At 47.6% G+C, this 16,519-nt stretch overlaps 1 protein-coding gene across 2 annotated transcripts; it reads right to left on the bottom strand.

Annotated features, from left to right (window-relative positions):
• Positions 1-5,862: 5,862 nt before the first annotated feature.
• CRABP1 (cellular retinoic acid binding protein 1) lies at positions 5,863-15,199 on the bottom strand. 2 transcript variants are annotated; one of them, XM_070045050.1, is made up of 4 exons: positions 15,016-15,199; positions 14,282-14,460; positions 12,140-12,253; positions 5,863-6,238 (listed from the first exon to the last, which is right to left on the bottom strand). In XM_070045050.1, exons 1-4 carry the CDS (start codon positions 15,083-15,085, stop codon positions 6,143-6,145), a joined length of 459 nt encoding a protein of 152 aa, XP_069901151.1. In that variant the 5' UTR covers positions 15,086-15,199; the 3' UTR covers positions 5,863-6,142. The 2 variants fall into 2 exon arrangements, with proteins under 2 accessions (XP_069901151.1, XP_030731151.1); XM_030875291.3 differs by lacking the exon at positions 5,863-6,238 and adding an exon at positions 8,443-8,718 and having other exon boundaries at positions 15,016-15,191.
• Positions 15,200-16,519: the final 1,320 nt, after the last annotated feature.

The raw sequence follows: 16,519 nt of genomic DNA, 5'->3' as shown, positions 1-16,519 counted from the left end.
TTCTCTAGTTGCTTTAGGTATAAGGTTAGGTTGTTTATTTGAGATTTTTCTTGTTTCTTGAAGTAGGATAATATTGCTATAAACTTCCCTCTTAGAACTGCTTTTGCTGCATTCCATAGGTTTTGGGTTGTCATGTTTTCATTGTCATTTATTTCTAGTATTTTTTTTATTTCCTCTTTAATTGCTTCAGTGATCTCTTGGTTATTTAGTAGTATATTGTTTAGCCTCCATGTGTTTGTATTTTTTACAGTTTTTTCCCTGTAATTGATTTCTAATCTCATAGTGTTGTGGTCGGGAAAGATGCCTGATACAATTTCAATTTTCTTAAATTTACCAAGGCTTGATTTGTGACCCAAGATGTGATCTATCCTGGAGAATGTTCTGTGAGCACTTGAGAAGAAAGTGTATTTTGCCACTTTCGGGTGGAATGTCCTATAAATGTCAATTAAGTCTATTTGGTCTATTGTGTCATTTAAAGCAGGGGTCCCTGACTCCTGGGCCACAGTCCTGTACCAGTACTAGTCCATGGTCTGTTAGGAACCAGGCCACTCAGCAGGAGGTGAGCAGCAGGTGAGCGAGTGAACTTCATCTGCCGCTCCCCATTGCTCCCCATCACTCACATTACCACCTGAACCTCCCCCCACTCCCCATCCACGGAAAAATTGTCTTCTACGAAACCAGTCCCTGGTGCCAAAAATGTTGGGGACCACTGATTTAAAGCTTGTGTTTCCTTATTTATTTTCTGTTTGGATGATCTGTCCATTGGTGTAAGTGGGGTGTTTAAGTCCCCCACTACAATTGTGTTACTGTCTATTTCTCCTTTTAAGGCTGCTTGCATTTGCCTTATGTATTGAGGTGCTCCTATGTTGGGTGCATAGATATTTACAATTGTTATATTCTTGGATTAATCCTTTGATCATTATGTAGTGTCCTTCCTTGTCTCTTGTAATAGTCTTTGTTTTAAAGTCTACCTTGTCTGATATGAGTATTGCTACTCCAGCTTTCTTTTGCAGAATCTCTCACTTTTTAAATGAAAATTTGTTTTAAATTACAAAAGTAATACATGCTCATTCTAAATGAGTTCCAGCAATACAGCAATAATAAGAGTAAAAATGGCCAATCCTCAGAGGTAACTGCTATTAACAGTTTGGTGTGTGTCCTTGAGGGTTTTGTGTTTTTCCTGGAAAGAGCTGACCATTTTTTTTCCCTCATTAAACAAGGTCATCACTCATTCTTTAAAAAATGTAATACAGCTTGGACATCTTTCCACATCAGTACACATATGTCTGCCTTATTCTGCTTGACAGCTGCAGCGAATTCCATGATGTTGCTTATTGTGGTTGATTTAACCACTTCCTTGTTGTGGACATTTTGGATTCTCCCTGGTGATTCATATGCAGCCAGTCAGCCTCTGTCCACATTTGGCAACCTTTGCGTTGCAGAGATGGGGAGCCAGAGGCCCAGGGAGGGGTTGCAAGCAGGCCAGTGTCACAGAGCAAGTTAGTGGCAGAGACAGGCTTACAATTCTGGTCTCCTGACGTGCTCTTAGCATTGAACTATATCATTACAATTCTTTTTTTAATGGTCAAGGGAACTTAATATTTTTCTGAACATACTCCTGATAGGAAGAGAAAAAAACCTCAGCGTTAATTTCATCTTGTGTATTTCTGAGAACTGGATTTTCCCCCAAACTTTCTTGCAGCTTTCAGTTTTCATTATGTTCTTTGTAAGAGTTCATGATTCAATATTTTTTTCCTGCACATTGTTTCTGAAGCCAACGTTTTTAATGCTAGAAGTCCCAAATCCCACTTCCCCTGAGTATGACTATTCTTGGAGACCCTGATCAAATTCCACTTTAGGGACCCAAACCCTTCCCCATCATTCACCATAACTGATGAGCCTTCCTCTCAAGGAAACAAATGGAATTATAAAATTGTGACTGTGATCTATGTTCTTATTAAGTTAATTTCTCCAAGTCCTGTAGCTAACTTTCTGAGAAAGATAAATTACCCTATTGTAACAAGTATGACATATAATGTTTGCAGAACCCTTGTGAGAATTTGCTCTTTGCCCAGAAATTATGCTTAATTTTCCTACTAAAGGAAAGAACATTAAGCCTGCCTCCCATGGGGTAAGAGAAGTTTGATTGTAAGTGACAACTGCCCATAAAGTCATGTCCTCTTTAAAGCAGATGCTCTCAGAGCTTGGTGCTGAGTTGCAGACAAATGTTTCCAAGTCTACTGCCTCTACCACAAAGGGGTTGGTCAGAAACTGCTCAGATTTGTGAGTAAGAAAGAAGAGATGTCATTCTCAGAAAACTGACCGCAGTGTTGGCAACATCTGAATGTTGTTTATCATTGTCTTGGGCAAAAGATAAAGGGAACACAGGACTACAGAGTAACTCTTTTGTCTGATACCTGCTTCTTGGGCCAGATAGAACTCTGGGTTCTATCTTAGAATCAGAAGTGGACCCCTCTCCTGGCTCCTAGATCGTGGCTTATAAATATCATTGCCTCCTATAAGGACTGGACTCCTTGGAGAAAAGGCTGATTCCAGGTCTGGAGCAGGAAATGTACAAAATGAGCCTGGAGCATCTTGTCATACCAAATGGCAAGGAATTTATCAAAGATGACTAGGATCCTACCGAAAGACTCAAGAGGGAAATTGAAGAGGCTCCCACGGGCCAAAGACAGGACACTTTTAGCATCTATAAGGATAGCAACTGCAATGAATTAAAACACATCAAATATGTTTCGATCCACAAATTCATAGTGACTTTCAAAAAGAAAAAAAAAACAAAAACAAAAATACAATTGTCATCTTTAAAGGATGCCAGGAGGACCAATTCATTAGTTTGAAAACTAGTAAATACATGGAAAGAATAATTCATTCTGCTTTTCCTATATAAACTATACCTCATGATAACCACATAGTAGATGAGAGAAATTATCTTTTAATGGAAATATTCCAGCTCATAAGTGAAGAAAGAGAGATAAATTTAGAATAGGCCCATGTTTCAACCTCTAGTGAAACCATGGATCTAGGCAATGGTCACCAATGGCTGCTAAGATCACAGAAAGAGAGGCAAACAGACACCACGAGTCCTCTAAGGGAAGTACAGCAGACCCACCACCGCTGCAGTATTCTGGCCAAGAAAATCAAACCTGAATGTGAATGAGCTTTTAGATCTACCAATTTGCAAGGAGACAGAAAACATGTTAAACAACACCCTGGAAATGTAATCATCAAAATTCAGACTACGGGAAACTTTACAAGACAAACAACCTGTTCCTCCAACAAATATACTATAAAAAAATAAAATGATGTAGTGGGGAACTTATAGAGTCAAAGAGACTTAAGAGATGTATCAACCAGTCACAAAGTATGGGTATTTCAATCCTGATTTGAACAAATAGGAAAAAAAAAGTTATGAGACAGTCAGGAAGATTTGAACACTCACAGGATATTTGATGATATTAGGAATTATTTTTAAATTTCCTTGAAATTCTCTATAATAAAGAGTTAAAAAAAACCCCAAACAAAACAAACCTCAATCCAGAGAAGGAAGTCTCCCTGATCTTGATGAGCACCTAAAGTGATGACCCTGGGCAAATCATTTCCCCTCTCTGAGTTCCATCTCTTCACGGTTGAGTATGCTTACAAGTGATGGGGCTCTGATGGGTTGGGATAAGCACAACTGTCCATCCAATTTAAGGGTTTTCAGTCAGAGAAGATTTCAACTCTACTCTGACCTACATTTATCTGACCCTCGTGGAACTTTGTGAAGATTAATTTTTCACCCAGTGACATACTGCATTTCTTTTATCTTAGTGCAGAGTGTTTGCTGGACATTGGGGAGGACAGATATAGAGGCAAGGGATGTTTTTGACAAGATCCAAGGACTTTCCTGACACAAATGGGCAGTTACAGTAAAGAAGGGGAGAGCCCTGGAGTGTATTCTTAGAGGACAGATGTCTGTGAAAGTGGTGGGAGGTGTTAGGTTGGTGGCGCGAAGGTTGCATCTGTAGGTTGGCTGCCCTACATTTTCTTGGATAACATCCGCTGTTTACTTGTGGAAATGTTGGCTGTCATGAGGAGGAGAAGGGACTGAAGTAAAAGGGACTTGAGAAAGATGTTATAATATGCATGGGGTCTTAATTTCCATAGAATTTTTAAAAATTTATTTATATTTTGGCTGCGTTGGGTCTTCGCTGCTGCGTGGGCTTTCTCTAGTTGCGGTGAGCGGGGGCCACTATTCGTCACGGTGCGCGGGCTTCTCATTGTGGTGGCTTCTCTTGTTGCAGAGCACGGGCTCTAGGCGCTCGGGCTTCAGTAGTTGTAGCACGCGGGCTCAGTAGTTGTGGCTCGCGGGCTCTAGAGTGCAGGCTCAGGGGTTGTGGCGCACGGGCTTAGTTGCTCTGTGGCATGTGGGATCTTCCTGAACCAAGGCTCAAACCTGTGTCCCTTGCATTGGCAGGCGGATTCTTAACCACTGTGCCACCAGGGAAGCCCCCATAGAATATTTTGACATTATTTATTCCTTTGAGCAAGATGACACATTGTCCAGTTCCACAGCACTGGTGGTCATCATCAAGACAAGGCTTCCTAGAAATCTGCAAGTCAGACAGACCCCTGTCCTTCTTTCCATGTATCAGTTAGCAATGCTTTTACTTGCAAGTATGGAAGCCACTGAATAACGGGCTTGAGCAAACAGGGGCTTTTTTTTTTTTTTTAATCACATAGCAGTACATCCAAATTAGGGGCTGTATTATCTCAGTGACTCTGAGCTGGCATCTCTTTTCCTCGTGGTTGTAAAATGGTTACACCAGCTCCAGGCATCACAATTTCACACCATATTAGAGGCAGTAAAGAGAAGTTACCTCCTCAGTCTCTCCTCTTTTATCAGGAAGAAAAAGTCTTTCTCAGAAGCCCCCTAGAAGACTTCCATTTATGTTTCATTGGCCAGAACTGGGTCACATACTCAACTCAATGCAAGCTGGGAGAATAAGCATTGACTTTCTCAGTCTATACTGTGGGAGGTGGGCAAGGGAGAGAGGGGTTTGGGACAGCTGTTGGGACAGGCAATCAGTAAGTTTGCTTCTTCCAAGTTTTCCTGCTCCTGAGCAGGGTTTCCTGCACTATTCACCCTTTTCTTTTAAATGGGTCTCGTAATCTCTGCCCCCCTGCCTCTGAGATATAATATGGTATGTGTATCATACCATCTACCTGAGGGTAGAGACAACTCTTGCTGTTGGTGTTGGATGGTGTTTGAGTTGAGCACTGCTGTTTACTCCCTACGTCTGCCTTTCCTTGTGGACATCCATTCAGGAAGGCTTGGATCTTGTAAAAAAAATGTTGGGCCTCCATCAGTCAGATAATCAGCACATGTTTACAGAGTAATCTCCATTTGCCAAGCCCTGTGGAGGGCTGGGGTAGAGTCGGCGGTGGGGGGGGGGGGGGCGGCGGGGGGAAGCAGGGATGTTTAAGCAACCATTCCTGGACTCCGGGACCACACAGGCTGGTTGGCGGAAAATGTCAGAAACCAAGGAGATGTGGAATGACAACACAGGACCACAATAGAAGCCCTGCCTGCACAAAGCAGTCTGTAATTGTGAGCCTAATGTGGGGGCAAGAGACAGGGAGAGAAGATGCCCTAAAGGAGGTGGGTGCTGGCCTTCAAAATAAAAAAGATCCACTCAGAGGAGTGGGATCAGGGTCTGGACCCATGTGGCTAGATGGCAAGGATTATGTAGGACTCTATAAAGCTCTTGGTACTTTACAAACCTTAACTCCTTTCATCTCCACACCAACCAGGCCAAGTGGGTTTTATTGTCCTCATTTTACAATAGCAAGGGGCCAAGGCTCAAAGTGGTTGAATAATTTACCCAAGGTTTGCTAGTCAGTATGGAGGATAGCTTAATCACAGTTCCTGCCTACCAGTTCATTTTGCCCTCTTCTCCCTTTTCTAACAGTTTTGCCCACTAGCCCAGGAGAGGTCATATGACTCAGGCCTGGCCAATCACTGTACCCTATTCCCCTCAGTTGTGATTGGTCCAGGGGTGGTCATGTGACCTGAACCAGTTCTGTAAGGAAATCAAAATGGAGTAAGAGATGGAGGGAGAGGTATGGAAGGGGCTCTGCCTCAGATTCTAGGCCCTAAGGCCCAGCTCCTGCAGCTTTTGCTTGAGTCCTGAGAGCTTCCCTGGCATTCCTCACAACCAGGGAGGTCAGCACATTCCTTAAAAAAAAAAAAAAAAGCTTTATTAAGATATAATTCACATTACACACAATTCATCTATTTAAAATGTGGTTTTTAGTGTATTTGTACAGTTGTGCAACTATTACCACATCAATTTTAGAACATTTTCTTCACCCCCCAAAGAAACTCTTTACTCCCTTTTTCCCCCAACACCCCCAGCCTTAGGCAACCACCAATCTACTTTCTGTCTCTATGGATTTATCTGTTCTGGACATTTCATATAAATGGAATCATACACTATGTGGTCCTTTGTGACTGGCTTCTTACACTTAGCACAATATTTTCAAGGTTCAGCCGTTGTAGCAGCGTACCTTCTTCTTTGTTGGGGCTGGTTGGGGTTGGGTTTCTAGCACTTGTAAACTAAAGGTGTGGCCAGGAGTTGGAGCCAGGTCTGACAGACACCAAAGCCCTCATTCTTTCTGTTTTACCTGGTGAGGCCAAGTCCTGGAGGGCTTGAAGTCCAGGCCAGAGTTTGACCTTTCTGTTTCCGACCATGGGGATTACTGAGTAGGGGAGTGACATGTTTAGAGCAGCATTCTAGTGAGACTATTCTGATGACAGTGATATTTTGTGTAGGTGTTCATCCTACATGTATGTGTATATTATACATCATATGCAATGTGTGTACACACAAATATTTTAAGGTTGAAGTTTATAGCAGCGATTCCCATACTGGGTTCCATGGAATGTGAAGGTCCCATGAGCAGTGTTCCAAGAGGGAATGAGAAACACTGTGCCTTTTCCTCTGGAAAATGAAGAAGGAACGGGATTCAAGAGAAACAGGCTACGGACTATGTTCTGAGTCTAAGTGAACCAGTGGTGCTGCGTAGCAGCCCAGGTCCTCCCCTTCCTTAGGGGTCCTCCTCCAGCCCCTTTCCTCCAAGAAGTCATCAGACAACTCCTCTTAGATGTAAGCAATAGAGTCTTTGAGAGGAGGCTGAGGTCCCCCATGAGCAAAGTAGGGTTCTGGGCTGCAGAGGTGTGAGAAGTCAGGTAAAGGTGTCCTCATTTACACTCAGGTGGTGGCACCTGGGCCTTAGGTGTCGGCTCCATCAGCTTAGGTGTGAGCTCTTTAAGGGTCCCTGTCTTCTGGCTTCATCCATGCCCAAACACTGTTGATCAGCCAACTCTGGCCTGGCTTTGCCAAGAACCCTTGTGCCTAGGATGGCAAGGAGAAACGCCCAAGAAGCCGGGCAGTCAACGTAAAGGAGGGCAGGGGCCATGGTGGGGCCCATGGGGAGGCAGAGGGTGTAAGTTCCACTTAAAAAGGGGGATGCTGCCAAGCCACCTGTGGCCCCATGAGAGATGCCAGATTTTCCCAATTTTTCTCCTAAGGAAAGAGAAGTCCAGATTTTCATGTAAAATCTAATTTTCAAATGTTAAAGTTGGCGACTGTGGATTATTGTCCTTTTGCATGTCGGGATCCATTCTTCTCCTGGCTATGTCCTGGGAGGGTGACTCTTGTGGGCAGCACCCTCGCCCTCCCTCCGCCTCCCCACTCTCTTGCCCTCTAGATTCCAGATGGGTTTGGCCAGTGGTTAGAATAGATAGATCAGAGATTGAGAATTGGGAGGTCAGGATATTTAACGCCCTTATTGCAAGCCAGAGACTCTCCCCCGACCCTCTGAACCTCCATCTACCCACATACTGGGGCCATTGTTTTGGCAGTGATCACATTCCTCTGTGTACTGCCACAGCTCCTACACGGTGGTGGTCTCTTTCCCAGGCTATAGCTCTTGTGGTCTGGTGACCCCTCTATCCCTCTGTCTAGGGGAGTACCGGTTCCCTGCTGCTTGTCTCTGAGTGTCTCACCATCCTTTGTTGGTTCTCTTCATCCCGTCCATGTAAATGGCTGTGCAAATAGTCCCTTCATTCTGAGCTCTCCTCAGTTAACCCTTCTGAATATGCCCTCCCTTTCCTGCTGGGAACCACCAATATATCAGCTAATTCAATTAAAAAACAACACTGTGAGATCCAGACACACCTGGATCTGCAGTGTGAATCCTGTCAGAGGAAGCCCAGCTCACAACCCCTGCCGTATGCTCCAAGCACTGCACCTGGGCAGCAGGCAGAAGCAGAAATCACTACACAGACCAATGCAGTGTTGGGGTCAACAGGTACACCATGACCTTGTGTGGAAACTGAAGAGTCAGTCCAAAGAAGGAGAAAGCCTTGAGGTGTGTACAACCAGTTTAATAGCTGATGAAACCATAGAGATGCCAAACTATGGAGCACCAGGGACACAGAGGCATGAAGCCTTGGGGGGAAACACTACAGCATTATCGTGGGGAAAACAGGATCACCTAATGTTGATACTGGGGAAGAGGAGGTCCACTGGCAGCTCAGAACTATGACATTCCTCGGGGGAACATGAATCCACCCCCAAAGCAGGAGCAAGCCAGCCGCCTTCACTCCCGAACATAAATCCTCGTGCAGACCACATCATCGGCGCCGAACGTCTGCAGAGAAGGAAAACCAATCAGTGCAGATGTCTGTGCAAAAATGTTTAAAGCAGATCGCTAATAAGGCCACTTACTGCCCTGTTAAAAACTCTGTAACAGACATTCAATTTCCTGTGCGGTGCACTCATGTTCAGCCCTAAGGGTTTTTTTTCTTTCTTTCTTTCTTTTTTCTTTTTTTTTTTCCTCCCTTACACTCTGTATTGGCAGAGAGGCAACAGGGGTATAGAATTATGTTGTATGCAATTTTCCACTACTTCTGGAACCTGGGAATGCTGACATAAAAAATGCAAGTTTCCTGGCTTTGGTTTTTTAAATTAAACTGAAGTGGGTGGCGGGGAGTATGCCATATTGGACATTTCTGAAGTGGTTCTGTCTCTTTTCAAGTGACTTCAAGAGAGCAAGGGGCTTGGGCAGCTGGAGCCCTTGGGTTCAGCACTGACCAGCCAGGTGGGATAGCTTCAGGGAGGGTGTAGAAGTACCTTCCAGGAAGCAACTGTCAAGCCTGGGAGACGCGTGAGATGTTGTATAAGTAATACTCAGGTTACCTGCAAGCTAGAAACATGGTCTCAACTGCAAAAGCACAGTGTCATTGGCATCCAGACCCAGCTCTGCAACTCACAGCTGGGTGAGCTGGGGCACTGCTCTGGTCTCTTGGACAGTTTGGGGATGGAGGGGGGAGGGAGTTGAGGGGAGGGGTGCAATTGAACAAGATCCCACAGCTCTTTCCAGCTACTATTCTGTGACTGTTTGTTTGTTTGCTGTGGGGAGGACACAAATCATTCCACGAATGGAGGAGCAAGGCTTTCTCCTGGCCTCTGAAATGATATCACTGTAAGTAAGCTGTCTCAACTCTTCCAAAAACTAGCAATTATTTATAGGCCTGCTCTCCTAGGTCTCTCACAGGCAATTGGAACAGAGAAAGCAATATGTATGTTAAAAAACCCACAAAATTAAAAAAAAAAACCAAACAGAATTTCCCCACTCTGTAGACTGACGTAGATATGTTTGTTTGCAGACGTACATTTTTCTGTGGGAGGGTCCCTATCTTTCAGATTGTCAAAGGGGCCTGAGGTTAAGAGCCCTGAACTCAGAGCTTGAATATACTTGGATTTTCCCCGGGTCCCTCAGTTGACCATGAGATGCTCTCAGGGAACATGAGTCGGGATGTTATTCAAACATGTGTGTTTCAGGGAAATACGAGTCATTAGTGATTATGAAGGAAGCAAATGCCCATCACCAGCCTCTTTTCTAAGTAGGGAACTTCTGATCACACCGGCACAGCTGTACGTGCTCTGGACACCTTCCCTGTCCTCTTCCCTTTCCTTATTAGCGAGGAATGCAGATGATGCTGGGTGCTGGGGCAGGGTGAAGTGGGGGTTCCCATGGAAATTCACCTCTCAGATGTCCAGACCGCTCAGAACCTTGTCAGTTTTCTGAAACTCTTCCAGCTCTATGGCCATGGAGTGTCACGTGGAAGGCCAGCATTTGGGGATTGGACTCTATACCTGTGCTGGAATGACCGACACCTCCCCCAGGCCAACGAATGGCTTCACGCAACAAGAAGAAATCGCTACATTTCCAATCACATTTGAAATGTCCTTCTCAGCCTGCAAACTATGCTCAGAGGTTCCTGAAAGAAACTCTCGTATAATGTGCCCGAGTCGTTTAAGGGACTACACTCAATTTTCAAAGGAAGGCAATTTACAGCTGGGGGTGCTGGGAGAGCTTATTTAAGTGAACTAGAATAAATTTCCTCTTGTTATACAGAGACAGCATCTCCCTACATTTGGATTTATTAATGATAATAACCCTTGGAACAAAAGCCCACATTTTACAACCCAAATGCCAAGAATGAATCCGCCCTTTGAGGCTCATATGTGCGTCTGCTGAGCCAGGGAAGGATGCACGGGTGGAGCTGTAGTGGGAGACTTGGAAGTGGTGGAGCTCTCCTAGCAGAATTGGGCCCATGCGCTGGCTGCTCAGATACTACTGAGATTAATAAAATCACACTTTCTCACGGACCACACGGAGCCTACTTAACCCTTAGCTACACTCAAGAGCTCTAAAATCATCTCCCTATTTTCTATCCCTGGACCAATGAACCATATGTGCCTTTTCCTCCTAAATTTCCATGTCTCAGCCTCAAATTGCTCCCCCAACCCCATCAACTATTCCTGTCCTTGAAACAACATGAACCAGATTGCAAATGAAGCCAGTCCCTTCTCATGAAAGAAAGTATGTGAAATCATCTCAGGGAAGGACAAGGGGAGAGAGCGAGTGAGATCAAGCAGCCTCCGTTAAAGTAATAGAGACAGTTCAATTTAGGGTCCTCTTGCAGAATAAACACGTAATTTCAGGGCTGAGAGAGACCTCAGGGATCAAACTTTAGCCCAACCCCTCATTTTACAGCTCAGGGAGGGAAGGGCCATGCCCAGGTCACACAGCGAGTCCTGTCCTAGCATTCCTTGCCACCTCCTTTTCCGACATTTCAGGGTGACACTTGCTAGGGTGGGGCAGGCAGGCAGTCTTTGAGTGGAGATGTTAACAACAGGTCTGATGGAGAACAAAGGATATCATTTCCTGGTTACCTACAACAGTGTTCCCCTTTTCTAGTGGGGGCGTTGCGGGGATGGGGAAGGGTATTACAAGGAAAGCTTGGTCTGTTCTGAAACACAAAGGGAGAGTGTCTTCTTTGCCCCTGTACCTAAATAAAGGGGGAGGAGGTGTGTGATTAAACTACAGGGGTTTCTAACTTGGCCTCACCAGGTATATTTTGTGTGGCCAGGGATGTTTAAAATGTTTCGATCTGATTACCTTTAAGGTAGAGTCCACCCTCCTCAGTTCTAAAGGCCCCACCCTCCACATCGTGTTAACACTGTGACTGCCCCAAATTAGCATCACTATACTTGTCTGGCTCCCGAAGGCCATTGGAGTTTATAAGTCCGGGGGTAAAAATGTTCTTTAAGGCTCTCAGTGCAGGCATACTAAAATTTCTGAAATCTTTCCCAGGCAGCAAAATGGGGAATGAGGAGGGGGTGGGGCGGTGGGGGGAATCCCTTCTGCAGAGTGAACGCTGGGACCTCCCAGAGCCCAAGCATTCGGAGCCCGGCTGGAGGGGAGGCCGGCTTAAGCAAGTCAGCGAGTCACCACAGGGATGCATGGGTTTGTACAGAGGCCGGCAAGGCAGCCTGTCTCTAGGCCCTGTTCTGCCCTCTGAGCCACTCCTCTCTCCTGCCAACCATCTAACAATGATTTCCTCTGACCTAAACTGTCATCTCAAGCTTTCCGCTCACATTTTAACCCAGGGCAAAGAGTGTCTCTCCCTGAATGGATGAGTGAAGATGATGATCTTGGGGCCCGCCACAGGCAACATCTGGAGAACTGAGGGCTTGTTTCAGGGTCAAGGGGCCTCGCTCACCAGGATGAGCTCGTCGTTGGCCAGCTCGCGGGTCCAGTAGGTTTTGGGGCCGTCCCCCTCGAGGAGAGTTTGTGTGCAGTGGATCTTGTTCTCATTCTCCCAAGTGGCTAAACTCTGCGGGCAGGAAAACCATTAGTGACGTTAATTACACTCTTGGCAGTGGGAGCAGAGACAACAATGAGCATGGGAGAATAATTGCTGTGCAGAGAAGCAACACATGGTCCCTGTCAGCAGGGCTCAGAACCTTCTGTGCTGTGCTGTATCGAGCCTAAATTCAGAGGGCTGACCGCGGATTTTATGGGGTATAAATACACCTTGTATTACACAAGTACACACACACACACTCACCGAAGCAGCAAAGCCTCAGGCACATTTTACACCTCCAGGAGTAAAACTGAGGGCACGCAATGATTCATTTATGTCAAAATGGACGATCCCTTCAAGCAATTTGGCTATTCAAGGCAAGAAGCTCCTCATATCAGAAGTACAAAATTTTAGAATGGTAAAGCCACCATATTTGTAACCACATCTGTAGTCAGCAGATCAGGAGCTCTGTTCCTTGCATGGATTTGGGGATAATGCCTTCCTTTCTGTTTGCACTCATCAGACGCAGCACACAGCCTGCTCTGATAAACCGGAGTGTCTCTGACTCTGAGGATAAAAACACAGCCACTTTCCAGGTTACATGTCTCTAGAAAAAAAAATTTTTAAGTCTGAAGGGTCTTCATTCTGTTGTAGGTAGGAGGCAAAAGGAGGGATTCCCTGCAGTTTTCCCCAGCGTCTGCACAAAGCAAAATGCTGAACAGCTGGGTTCCGAGGCTGTACTGAATGTGCACATACTTGCTTTTTAACTAACACATGGGACACATTCACTAGGCAGGGCAGGATAAAGCCCCACTCTCCAGGCTGTCGCGTGAACCTTTGATTTTTCTTTTTTAACCGGAATTACTGTCTCTGGCAGTAGTCACCATTGGATGTCCCCAAACTGAGTCCTGCCTATCGCCAGGGCTTCTACCTTAAGACTCCCAGACCTTCCCTCTAAGCTGTCCTGCTCTTTTGTTTTTATAAACGGTGCAGTGGCTGGGGCTCCAATCCTGCCAGCTCCGAGCCCGGCCATCATTTTCAGGCTGTGCTAATCTGGGGGCCAAATATTGCTTTGTGGGACAGCGTGCTCCTGGGGGTCTGTGACTCTGTGTCCTCCCAAACCCCATGCCCAGAGAGTCCCACTCTAGATCAGACAGGCACCACTCAGGAAAGGTGAAAAACAATTTCTCACTCTCTGGAATGTTATTCGTTCTTTCTTTAAACCTTGGGGAGAGGAGGGAGACATTTTGTCACTTTTAAACTAAGTGGTAGCAGCAGCGAATTGTTTTTCCATCTGTCCTCAAAAGCCATGAGGAGCCAACCCTCCATTCTACTCCAGAGACCAACCAAATGCAATTTTTGCCCATCTAAAAAAGGAATTTACAACCCCTTGCTTCAGTCCACCCGTTCATCCACCCTGGGACCTATATACAAAGAAGTACAGAATTCTTGCCCTTGAGGACTAAGAGAGAGCACTTAGTCCATTTTCCAGGCAGAATCTGCCTTGCTTTTGGAAAGATTCCGTCGTTTCCTTTAAGAAACCAAACTGAGGGCGGGCGGGAGAGGTCCCGGGGCCATCGAGACTGCTGAAACTGGATCCAGAGCATTCTCAGGGCGCCCAGGGACCCGGGCGGGCGGGACTCGAGAGCTGCCGCTCCACCTGCGGCAGGAAACGTGGCAGCCTCGCGGCCACGGAACCTGGTGGCCCTGAAACCTCCTCCTCCTCCCCTCCTCCTGCGCTCGCGCTGAGGATCGCAGCAAAACGCTGCTGCGGAAACCCCTGCAAGGAACGCGGTGCAACCCAGAGCCCGCGCTTTAGGCGCGGCTGTTAGCACCTCGGGAGGCGACTTAGGGATGAGGTTGGGGAGGGGTTGGGGTAGGCCTTTCTCTTGAGCCCAGGGCAACGCGGTGCACAGATCCTCTCTTCAAACAGCCGGTGCACACGCCCCGCAAGGAAAGGGCGCCACTGGCTGCAAAAGGAGCCGGGGGTTCGTCTGGCTGCAGCGGTTCACTAGGGAGCGGGGACGTGGGAACGCTGCCCAGACTCTGGGGCCTCACCCTGCACTTGCGTCCGTCCACTGTCTCCTCCTCAAAGCCTTCTCCGACCTTGAAGTTGATCTCAGTCGTGCGCACCGTGGTAGATGTCTTGATGTAGAACTGATCCCCGTCTTGGCGGATCTCCACGTGCGGCTTGGACGCAGCCGCCACGGCCACTTTCCTCAGCATGGCGTTCACACCTGCGCCGGGAAGAATGGGTGCGACTCACGGGGACTCGCCACCCACCAGTCGTCCCAGGACTGGTCCGGCACTTCTCAAACCCTCTGACTATATATAGATGGGGGCCTTAAAACTGATTCATTCCTCCCCCTGCCCGCGCCCTGATTTTTTTTTTTTTCCGAGGTGAGCAACTGAGGCTCAGAGAGGGTAAGCGGCCTTCCCTGAGCAGCACAGTGTATTTCGTGGTAGGGCCTGGTCTCAAACTGAGTCGCCAGTTTTAAAGTCCCTGACCCACCTAGGACTTCAGTAATAACCTCTCCTCGCGATTAGCTAGCACGAGATAAAGGCCGAACCGTCGGGGAAAGCGCCAAGCATCCAGCGAACGCTCTCTGGATGCGCGGATCCCGGGCTCTACTCGCCACTTCTAGATGGGGTGTGCCTTGGAATTCGCCCTCAATCTATCGCACCGGGGACTCCCTCTTGCCTGGTGTTGGTCCCTAAAGCCCACCCTCTGCGGGTCGGGGGCACCGCCGGCTGCTACTCCCCGTCGGGGCACGCCATCCGCGCCAGCTTACCCAGAGCCTTGAGCAGCTCGTCGAAATTCTCGCTGCTGCGCATCTTCCAGGTGCCGGCGAAATTGGGCATCTTGGCAGTGGTGGCGGCGGCGGGAAGGTGGCGGCAGGCACGGACAGCTGCGGCGCAGCGGGCACAGTCCAAGCTGCAAGGCGGAGACTGCGGCTCTGCGCCCAGCCCCACGCGCCTTGAGTCTCCGGGAGAGCGCCCCCAACCCCCGCGCTGCTCCAAGCACCGCCCCGCCAGCACCGCCCCCGCCCCCCGCGGCCCCTACCCAGCGTGAGCCCTGCTCCCAGCCCTACCGTGCCCCCACTCTGCCCCTTGGCGTTCCAGTCTCCAGTGGTGCAGGCTTGGCACCAGCTCTCCTACAACTCTGGGTGTGGGGGGGCGCCTCTGCCACCCCCAGGCTACTCACATCCTTCTTGAAAGTGGGTGGTGGGAGAGGGTTAGCTGAAACAAGATTGGCCAAGAGGGGCAAATTGTTGAAGCTAGGCGGTGGGGACTTGGGAAACTCATTATACCATTCCCTCTACTTTTGCATGTGTTTGAGAATATACATAATATAAAGTTAAAATAAGTGGGTAGTGGGTCCGCCAGGGGCTGAGAGCCTTTCCCCACTCCCAGTCGCCTCCACTCCCAGTCCGGGATCCTATTTCGCACCCCTCTTACCCCCCCAATCCCCCATAACACCACCACAACCACCACCACCACCACCACAAACAGGACCATGGGAGCAAGTGGCGAAAAAACCTCAAACCACTCCAGCACCGTCTGGGCGCTGCTGCGCAGAACCCAGGATCGCGCGAGATTGTGGGTCCTCCACGTTGGTAGGGCGGGAGGGAGCCCAGGCTGCTGTACCCTTACGGGTAGCTCAGACATACTGCGGTTCGAGAGGGGTGGACTGAATAAGCTCCAGAACCCTGGGTAGGAGCGGCCTGTTTTGCAGAAAAGTGAGGCTTTGTGCCCGCAGGCAGGCTGGGAGGGCCAAGTGGAGGAAGTCTTCTCTCTTCTCCCTTTGATCCCAAATATACACCATAGCTAAAGCCCCCTCAGTGTCTCCTCTACGGAAGTACAGGAGTACAGACACTTCACCGCAGCTCTTAGAGCTGTCCGCAGCAGACCCTAAAATTCCCTTCCAGTCTCTTTCCACTGTTCGGCCATCAGTATGCCTTGGCAAACTACATAACTCAAGATTCTAGAACCTGCCATGCATCTTCCCACCTCCAAGCCTTTGCCCCTGCTGTACCCTCTCCCTGGAATGCCCTTTTACTCCTCGGATTAATAAAATCTTGCCCACTCATGAAAGTCCATCTTTATGCTGTCTCTTTTGAAAATTCGTTTCCTAATCAAATATGATTATTTTTCTCTGAACCCACAGAATCCGTGTTTGGTCCTGCTCTTTTTTCAGTTTTAATCCTGCTATAAACTGAACTCCTGGAGGGCAGGGACTGAGCGTTTATCAACTTGTCCTCTCTTCCACAGGCTTAGCCAGGTGGGGCTCAATCA

Source organism: Globicephala melas, chromosome 2 (genome assembly GCF_963455315.2).
Source record: "Globicephala melas chromosome 2, mGloMel1.2, whole genome shotgun sequence".
NCBI lineage: Eukaryota > Metazoa > Chordata > Mammalia > Artiodactyla > Delphinidae > Globicephala > Globicephala melas.
The sequence above is the reverse complement of the archived record's forward strand: the minus strand, read 5'-3'. Positions and strand labels throughout refer to the sequence as shown.